Source organism: Physella acuta, unplaced genomic scaffold (genome assembly GCF_028476545.2).
Source record: "Physella acuta isolate Inbredline_101_S28 unplaced genomic scaffold, ASM2847654v3 ptg000265l, whole genome shotgun sequence".
NCBI lineage: Eukaryota > Metazoa > Mollusca > Gastropoda > Physidae > Physella > Physella acuta.
This window is the reverse complement of record NW_026731784.1, coordinates 237,555-248,332: the sequence shown is the minus strand read 5'-3', so window position 1 is coordinate 248,332 and position 10,778 is coordinate 237,555. Positions and strand designations below refer to the sequence as shown.

The following is a 10,778-nucleotide window of genomic DNA, read 5'->3' as shown; positions in this document are numbered from 1 at the left end:
CATTGATGCTAGCAATTTAGCCATTGGCTCAGTCTTATTCCAGGAAGACAACCGAGGGATTGATCATCCAATAGCCTTTTTCTCTAGAAAGTTAAATGAGAATCTAAAGAATTATTCCACTATTGAAAAGGAAGCTTTAGCTTTGGTTTTGTCCTTACAACATTTTGAAGTCTATGTCACCTCTTCCATAAATCCAGTCATGGTATTTTCTGACCATGATCCTCTTAAGTTCACCACTAAGTTGGGACAGAATAACAACAGAATTTTAAGATGGTGTCTATTTTTCCAAAATTTTAATCTGGTTATTTCCCATATTAAAGGAACTGACAACATTGTAGCTGACTGTTTGTCAAGAATGTAAAACAACTTTTGATGTTCACATTGATCTTGTGAAACTTTTTTGGTTATTTATAACCATTTTTGCAAATGTTATGGTTGATTAAACTGTAGCCTGGTGGCTGGAGTTCCAAGCTTTCAATCAGATCAGAATTGTACGGTTTTGTCAAAACTAATTACTTGTTGAAAATGCCTCTTATTTTCAAATGAACCTTATTTAAAGGTGGTTTTGTATAATGTGCATTGAGTTGTTATAAAAATGTATCACATTATGCACTTGATGTTATATTGAGATATTTAAATAAAGAAATTAAGTTGTAAGTTTCCCACATATTATATCCAGATGGATATGTTTTGTTTCCTTTGCATAAGGAACTTTGATGTATTATTATTTTGGGAAGGATTGTTTCCCTTTGGTAAATTGTAAAAAGGTGAATTGTGTCCCTTTAATTTTTAAGGATGTTTTTTATTGACATAGAAATTTTGTAAGTTACTATGATTGGACATTTTTTGTGTCAGATTTGTTCCATATAGTGATTGACATTTTTGTGTAACAAAAATGCCTCTCTAAAAGGGAGGGGATGTGACCTACTTAGGTCTGTTTTGCTTTATGTATATTTAATCTCCTGAGTTATGTATTTGTCCTTGGGAGAATTGTCAGTTCACTGGTACAACCCGGTCAACTGAACGCTGTCACATCAGGTGATTGTAAGTTTAATCCCTGGCAGAACCTCAACCAATGGACTTGCGACCGTGAGGATCCTTGACTGACCCTCAACCAATAGTCGTAAGACTTTTGAGTTATTTCCCCTTACTCTGAGTTGTATTTAATCACGGGTTTCTCAAGTCCAAAGGCCGCCAGATTGACCTAGGGACCAGGAGAGGTGTGCCTGTGGTTAGGTACGCCATTTTGCAGTATTGTTATTTTGTGACATGATTTCACCTTTTGTATAAGGAATTATGTGACTAGTTGTAGTTTACTGAATTTGTGTTCTGGTGTATTATTACACCTTTTTTACTATCGGTGATAGTTTAACCTGTATAAGGATTTCTATTGTTGTAGAGGCAAATTGTCTCTCCTTGGTCTTTTGTGGTGGTTATTATGAGGCCAGTTCAGTTGTGTGTATTAATGATTTATCACAGCTGTGATGTATTGTGATTTTTCCTCAAACTGTAAGTTGGAGTTGAGTTTATTTATATTACACTGAGAATCTGTACATTTTGATCTTAACTAGTGTCATTATCTTGTACATAAATTAAAAAGGTATTCATAGTTTAAGTCGTGTGAGTCTCTTCGATTTGTCGTGTTTTACCCCTAGACTGCATGAACGAGCTCACGGCAAGTTGTTGAGATTCCGTTACAACGTCTTCTATCGGTACCATACCAAACAAACCTGGGGCGTCCGCTTCCTCCGCGGCTGTCGGAGGTCGGACATAACAATGTGAAACACACGTTAACTTTGGAGCGGCTATTTTAAAACTTGGTTAAAAGTTTAACTTAAAACAATACTTGCCTTTATAGAGGTGGGTGAGTCAATATAAGGCTTAGGTAATTATACAACTCATCATGGCTTTAAACATGCATTTCTGGTTATTTTAAACTAAGCTAGTTTATAGAACATCTCCTAGTAGTAAACCAATGTTATTGTGTTAGACTCATGAACATGATTATAGAATTCCCCCATCAGTTAACACATACTATTGTATTAGACACATGCGCATGTTTATAAAATTCACACCTCAGGGTATCCATGTGGAGAGTAGCAATTTTTTTTTTAAACAGCATGGAATAAATTTGGAAATTATTTTTTAATATTTAGCATAAACGAAACAGCTACTAAGTAGTGGATACATTGGAAGAATTTAAATAAATATAAATGTTTCTAAAAAATACTTAAAGCATTTCATTTTTCTGAATATAACTCAATTATATATTTACATTATAAAAACTATAATATAATGTTTGTGTAGTTTACTAACATAATTATTAATTACATTTTCTATTTATAACCAATAGTGGATTATTTTATTTTGTTAAATTTACATAATATTTGTTCTACGAAGTTTATTCTTTGAAATTTATTTCCCCTAAAACAATTTTGTAAAACTTACATTTGAAGTAATAACACAATTAATTAAAGACATACACATTACATTTTTGTAAACACTATGATTCAACAATTTAATCAACGTAGTGATACTGTACCTGTGTTTTAAGTACTTTCGCAGATGCAAATTAGCATGACAATGTGCCGAGTGTAGACAACAGGTTATGTGTCGAGTGTAGACATTTTAATTAATTCATAAAAAAAATAATTAGGCAACCAATTAAGTAAAATTTAATTTCATGTTGCATTGTCTTCATATATTGACCCACGTACCAAACAGGAACCGTATCTCTCACTTAGAAGTGACTGCAATTTCGCTCGGGCGTTTCGATCTAGACTGACTGACGACAGAATGACAGAGACCCAATTAGGGGCCCATAACTGACCATAATACATTTTTTATGGTTAAAAAAAATAATTTTCTTGCATTTTTGAGTTGACGGTAAAAGCTTTTGTAAATAACAAACAAATCTACTACAGTAGTGATGTTATACAGTAGCTAACACATGCTGTTGCGTAAAAAAGTATATATATGCATGAGCTGTAGTGTGAAAGATAGACACACGTTCAAAACACTTCCATGATTTATTTCCCTTTTTATATTGTTAAATTGGGTTGCACATAGGCTCATATGATTCAAGATCGGATTTTCTAATTCAATAAAACTACTACCTCACCTAAGATGAAACCAGTTGATCATCACGATCGAAATTAATAAATTCGACGGACATGTTCTCCAGTTATTAAATAATCCTAAGCCCTACTTTATGTCACACTAAATCTCCCTCACTCTAAGCTGGCAATAAACTAAATGTCTTATCAGAGAAGTGAAGACAGCAATCTTTGGTACCCGGTGTTCAGGGTAAAGTTGTGAACGTGAAAAAAGAATAAAAATAAAATAAAATGACGGAACAGTGTCTTGGTGGGGAGGCGGGGATTAAGTTATGCCTACTTGTGTATAAATATGTTTAATTGTTATTATACAAAAGTTATTTGGTTATGGACAGTTTTATATATATATATATATATATATATATATATATATATATATATATATATATATATATATATATATATATATATATATATATATATATATATATATATATAAATGAGAACCGGATGGGGTTAGATAGTGATTGTTATGTTAATGTATATGCCATAACCCTAACCCAGGATATCACGACGTGCGATTCTAGAAGCTTTGCAAGTTGACTTTTTAAATGTAGACTTTTGCCTGATGTAGTTCTTAGGAGACGAGGATTGTATTTTTCATGTGAGTTTAGTCTGACTGACGGAATTCTTGCAAACACTTTATTATTTCAGCGAATATAAATACTCATGAACATTTTTCTGTTTTAAATGCAACCTCTCCATTATGTGCATCTGTTCAATGTTGTATCAAAATTTTTATTTTATTCGTGTACTGCTTTATAACAGTTTGAAAGTACTTGCTTTATAATTATCAGCGTGTACTAACTTTATAATTATCAGAGTGTTCTAACTTTATAATTATCAGCGTTTACTAAATTTATAATTGTCTAGGTGTACTAAATCTAAAATGGCCTACGTATACTAAATCTAAAATTATATAGGTGTAGTAAATCTATAATAATTGTATACGTGTACAAAATTTATAATTATCTACGTGCACCTGCTTTCTAAATGCACCCTGAACACACCTGACCTAACAAGTGAAAGTCAAGGAAATGTGAATGCAGTAGCGTAGCGAGGGGGGGGGGGGGCGGGGGGTACATATGTCCCCGGGCGCCGAGCTTAGGGGGCGCCAAAATGGGTTGAAAAAATAAATTGAAAGGCTGAGGGGGGTGCAAATTGAAAGTTTGAGGGGGGGGGGGGTGCAAATCAAAATCTCGAGGGGGGTGCAAATCGAAAAGTCTGTCCCCGGGCGCCGGGAAGGGTCGCTACGCCTCTGTGTGAATGGAACGATTGTCGTAAAGTGGTATGCTGTGGTTTAGATATTCTAAACAAAATCTCATGACTGTGAAAAAAAACAACGAGATTTGTAATACACGATATAAGACGGAGAACCCGAGCTATGTGATGTATCAGCTGTGAAAAACAGAATGTGACAGACATCTATTTTGTTTTCGTTGTATTAGTAATATAAGAATTAGAAATTTTAATTAAAAAATGTAGCATCTTTTTTTATTGTTATTCGTCCAAAAAAAAGTAGAAAATGTAATTTAAAAACTATAGCATCAGCTATCATAACTTAAAATTATAATTAAAAAACAAAAACATTCGACTATGTCATTTAAAACATACATTTTTCGCAGTTGCCAAAATGAAAATATTGCCGATCTAAATTAATTTGTTAACAATCTATATATATAATTCTCTTCTGGGAGACGCTAGAAAACAAGCTGTAAACGCGCTCCCTACCATCCCCACCCCTACATGGTCTTAGTGAGCTGTGGTTCACGCTATGTTTACCTTCGTGGAGTCGGGTTTAGTGACGGCTATTAGGGGCAGATAATTTAGTTTGAAACGATTTTAAACGTTGGAGAGGGGGGGGGGTTATGGTCCTTAACGATCTACTTATAGTGTTTTAAAGAAATATTTTCAGTGACAGCGTTGGTACTGTCGAATTCACAAATTATGAATTACTGAAAAGTAGAAAAAACAACAACTAAATAGCGGCGTATGTTATGCCGCGGGCCGGCCCGTAAGGTTTTAGTAGCTTAACGTAGACGAATCATATTGGCTGGTTTTTTTTTGTTTTTTTGTATCTGGCTAGTTCACCCACGATAATATAGCAAACATAATGAACACCAGGTTGTAATTAAAAATACGTTGATAGATTGATGGGGATTTTACAGCTCAACATATGGAGAATAAAAGAAAATTATAAACGTATTTTAAAAAGTGCAGGTGTTACCTACCAAGCGATGCACATATTGACGAAATGAATTTTATTATATGATACATATTGGTTGCAAACAAGATATACACACTTAGTGTAGATGGTGCAGATAGGGTGTGAAGGTGACACTTTGACCATAGGGGCTTTGACCATAGCGGGGCTTTGACCATAGGGGTTTTGACCACAGCGGGGCTTTGACCATAGGGGGTTTGACCATAGGGGCTTTGACTATAGCGGGGCTTTGACCATAGGGGATTTGACCATAGGGGCTTTGACCATAACGGGGTTTTAATATCATTACGAGTAGCACCAGTAATAGCTATTTGGAACTTTTGAGTGCGATGTGACCTTCTCTTGTAAATCTCTTCAAATTGACCCTTCTTGTGTTTCCTACGGTACAGCACAGTCCAGTTGATACAGGGTTACGTTTCATTGCATGTGAGCGCTCACATTTGTGGCTCAAAAAGTGAAAAGTCATGCCATCTGCCATGGCCTGGGTAGATTTTGAGGCCACTGTATGAGCAAAGTTCGATCTTCATTGTAGACGACAGGAAACCAGATTTTGTTTTTAATATGTCATGTGTGCAAGTGCCTTAGTGTGCTTTTTAAAAATCAGTTTTATTGTATCTCTGCTAAAATAAAGGAAACCAGAAAACTTTTTTTTTTTTTTTTTTTTTTTTTTTTTTTTTTTTTTTTTATAGCCACAAAATTTTTATTCGTTATCAACATTAAGGGTTTGTTTTCCCTTAAATTCAGCACAAGGAACATGTGTCACTAGGGTGTACAGTCTGTGAGTTGAATCCTCATCTTCATTGCGCTTGCGTGCAAGACGAACACGTAACCTGTGAGGAACATGTCTAATGCCCTGGGACCAGATGTGCTTGTTCAGACGAATATCAATTCTAACATCAGGGGTACCCATCATTTTCTCAGCAAACTTGCGGATCTGCTTGATAGCTCTAGGTGCCCTCTTCTTAAATCCTACGCCATGTACTCTCTTATGCATATGAATAGTACATTCCTTGGTAATTACTTCATTTGTAACTGCCTTCTTTTTTTCACGCTGTTTTCTGGGAGGAGCCATTGTCAGCCTATTCGATGACGGCTTTAGTCGGAAAGGAACTAGATTCGAAACCAGAAAACTTGAAACATATTTTCACCAATGCCTCGAGAGTAAGAACGTTTAATAAACGCAGTTAATTACTTGTCTTAGAAAATTTTATACAATTAAGTCACTGTTTTCAATTTTTTTTTAAAATTTAGATGACTTTTAATGTAGAGTAACTTTTTAAATAATTTTTTAAAACATTCTCCAAACATAAATGTTGATTTTGTTTTTATTACTACTATGCATATTCTTTTGAACTGTAATTTTAAATTAAGTAAACTCTTAAAGTTGTAAGTTTTTTCTATGCTTTGTCTCCCTTTCAATTATTTATTTATTTTAAAATAAGAAAGTGCAATAGTTTTTAAAAATATTTATTTTAATTCAAACAAAAAAAAATTCTAATTTCCTGGTGAGAAAATAAAAAAAAATAAAAAAAATAAAGGGGTTATGTTGATGGGTATGGCCTTTTAACTAGAGCGACTATTAACAAAGGTAGAAGGATTGTTTTAATGATTTACTGATATTGATATTTACTGATATTGGATCACTCGAAAAGAATATTAAATAACTGTTTAACTGGAGCGTTAAATAGGTTTTAAACAATCAAACAAACCAAACAATCAAACAAACCAAACAATGAAAGAAACCAAACAATAAAATAAACCGAACAACCAAACAAACCAAACAATCAAACAAAACAAGCAAACAAACAAACCAAACAACCAAACAAACCAAACAATTAAACAAAACAAGCAAACAAACAAACCAAACAACCAAACAATCAAACAATCAAACAAACCAAATAAACCAAACATCCAAACAACCAAGCAATCAAACAATCAAACAAACCAAGTAATCAAACAAACCAAACAACCAAACAAACCAAACAACATAACAAACCAAACAATTAAACAAACCAAACAATCAAACAAACCAAACAATCAAACAAACCAAACAATTAAACAAACCAAACAATCAAACAAACCAAACAATCAAACAAACCAAACAATTAAACAAACCAAGCAATCAAACAAACCAAACAAACCTTACAAACCAAACAAACCAAACCAAACAATCAAACAAACCAAGCAATCAAACAAACCAAACAAACCTTACAAACCAAACAAACCAAACCAAACAATCAAACAAACCAAACAATCAAACAAACCAAACAATCAAACAAACAAACAAACCAAACAATCAAACAAACCAAACAATCAAACAAACCAAACAATCAAACACACCAAACAATCAAACAATCAAACAAACCAAACAATCAAACAAACCAAACAATCAAACAAACCAAACAATCAAACAAACCAAACAATCAAACAAACCAAACAATCAAACAAACCAAAACAATCAAACAAACCAAACACACAAGCATGCAGTAAAGTTACTACCGTAATATATTATTAAATAAACAAAAAAGTAACTATATGAGAATTGCTATGTGTGTATGTAATTGTTATTTCTTTCTGACGTGTACTTTCATTCATTGAGAATTTTTTATTTAAACAATACATAATTTCTCTAAGATTTTACACCTGACATTTTTTTAAAGAATTAAATAAAATCTGAAACTAAATAAATTTTGTATTAAAAGAACATAATGCCATTGCCATGGATACTGTGTAGAGTAAAATCAGAAACTTATATGTTCTGTTTTGTGAATCGTACTTTGTTTTGCATCAGTATAATGAAAATTGAAGTGTATGAACGTAGACGAAATGAAACAGGTTGTTGAAATGTGATACATACCGTTAAAGAAATGGTAAAACGATTCTTCTTAGTCAAGGTTATTATGTAAATCTAAATCAGTGGGTTATTAGTCAAAAGAAATGTTGAGTTTAATTTAGTTTGCTATACTTGGCGATAAAATTAAATTATTATATTATTCCAAATACGACGCGTATATTTTCACCTATAGCATGACTGCCGCTATAAATTAACCCTAACTACCCCACACCTTTCCCTCTATAGCCTTAAAACGGCCACTTGGCTACATATCCTCAACAAATCTCACCTTCTGAGTACACTTTCAATGTGTGAAGTTGATATAATTTAAGTCTCACCTCCCCCAGCAAACATAACGACATGCAAAATATGTAACAATGACTTTAAATGTAGGTGTCAATGTGAATTGTTTGTGTTCTTAAAATGACAAAATTTACTGTAGGTTTGAGCATAGATAGATGCGCTAGTGACGTGACTACATGGTTTTACAATGTCGCTAATCTCTAAAACAAGAATGTTTGTACTGTGAGCTCAAACACATTGACAATAAAACGATCAATAAAAAGTGTATTAATTCATACACGCCAAATACTTGATGTCATAATGAATTAGTTTGTTATTTACAGAACTAGATTTTAGCGCAATTTCCATACGGGCAATTGCGATTATTAACTCGTCATTTCTGGATGGATGAATGGATGTATGAATGAATGGATGGATGTGTGTCCGCAGCTTTAAGTGGTATCTCCTCCTCAACGAAGCAATATCGAGGACTAGTTCCAAAAGCAAATATGTTAAGCAAGTTCCAAGGATGATTGTGGGCCAAACAAAGTCCCTGAATTACTTCCTGGATTTCCCGGAAAAGCCAAAAAAACCTCGAAAAAATGCAGTTTTTGCTCCATATCTCGGCAACCAGACCACGTAGCGACTTGAAACATTTATCAATCGATTCCTGTCATAATTTAGACTAATATTGCCGAAGAAAGTTTTCAAAAATATCCTTTCGTTCGGTCACAAAAAATTAATTACTACTTTTTTAAACTAAGCATCGTGTAGGCCTAGGATGATATTTACTACTTGTTTAAACTGAGCATCGTGTAGGCTTTTTTTCCCCTTTGATGCGTAGCTGGACGCGTTCTGCGGTACACGCTGCCATTGGCCAGACTCGCGCAGATCTCGCGAGGGGGCGGGGACTAGCTCTGCTCGTGTGGAGAGAAACGAAAAGGGGTGCAAACATCTACGGGTGATTCGTTCGGTCACAAAAAAATTAATTAAGGAAATTGCGCTTAAATTGTCACTAGACTTTTTATTAACTTGTTTAGTGTTTCGACGATCGAAGTAGGCAGGAAATGAATTCAAAATGCGTGCCCAAATACTAACACCATTTCTTGGATCGCAGTATTTATATCACGGGTTTATCCACAGTATAACCCAGATCCAAACCTTGATCATTGATCTCCCTCTACACGGGTGAAGTAAAACACTCAGATGTTATTTCGAGAGGGTCACTAACATAAACTTGATACACCGTGTTTTTTAAACATATCTCTCACAGTAAAAATATGTGCTTATTTTAAAACTCATCCAAACTGCAGAAAATAAAACAACAAAAACAAGCACAATACAATAAAATAAATTATATTCTCAAAGAAGATATGTGAATATTCTGCTTGTTTCTGTGTAATGAACGACTAAGCTAATACCCATATACGTAGGCCAACTAGGCCTATATTATTAATTTGATTTACCATGTGTTACAATAACATGTAAAGGTTATTTAATTAAGTTTCAGATTCATAATCCATGTTTTTCCTGTATGCACATACACAGCGTGAAGGCATTCATTAATTAGAAAATATAACAGGTCTGAAAACCATAGCGCACATTCCTGTAACTGAACTATGTCTAACAAAATATTGTCCTGTAGACTTTACAGAGTTTCTTCTATGCATCTTTTCGGGGGGATGGGAGACGAAAGTTACCCCCCCCCCCCCCCACGACAAATTAAAAGTCTCGAAGCATTTACTGGCAAGTCTTCCTCTTTTATTTCTGGCACATCTGGCACTAACCGATGCGTCACAAGACAACTGTAGTACACAGTTTATAATCTCCACGACATTAACAAACATCGTATGTCCATCACGTGACCTCTAACCTCTCGTGTTAGCTACTGCCCGTGCTCCTACACGATCGTGGTGTCTTCCAAAGACTAAATAATTATAAAGTTATATTGTGGTTGTGTTGTATTTATAATCTTATGACATTTAAAAAAAAATTTAACTGTAACTCTGATAAAAATAATAATTGTATTGAGATAGTTGTTAATAAAACTACATTTAAAAACAAGGTTCAACCTAAGCACCATAAACCTAAACCTGAGCACCATAAACCTAAACATTAGCATCATAAACATAAACCCTAGTACCATAAACCTAAACCATAAACTATAAACCTAAACATAAACGCCATAAACCTAAGCCTTATCACCATAAACCTAAACCTGAGCACCATAAACATAAACCTGAGCACCATAAACCTAAACCTGAGCACCATAAACACAAACCTTAGCACCATAAACCTAAACATTAGCGTCATAAACATAACC

At 34.0% G+C, this 10,778-nt stretch overlaps 1 protein-coding gene across 1 annotated transcript; it reads right to left on the bottom strand.

The window, feature by feature from the left end:
• Positions 1–5,998: 5,998 nt before the first annotated feature.
• Positions 5,999–6,449, bottom strand: LOC131939175 (large ribosomal subunit protein eL31). Its single transcript, XM_059297367.1, has one exon. The coding sequence runs from the start codon at positions 6,410–6,412 to the stop codon at positions 6,041–6,043; it is 372 nt and encodes a 123-aa protein (XP_059153350.1). The 5' UTR covers positions 6,413–6,449; the 3' UTR covers positions 5,999–6,040.
• Between the last annotated feature and the right edge of the window lie 4,329 nt (positions 6,450–10,778).

Coding starts and splice junctions, on each gene's coding strand:
- LOC131939175 (XM_059297367.1), bottom strand. CDS start 6,412: ATGGCTCCTCCCAGAAAACAGCGTGAAAAAAAGAAGGCAGTTACAAAT.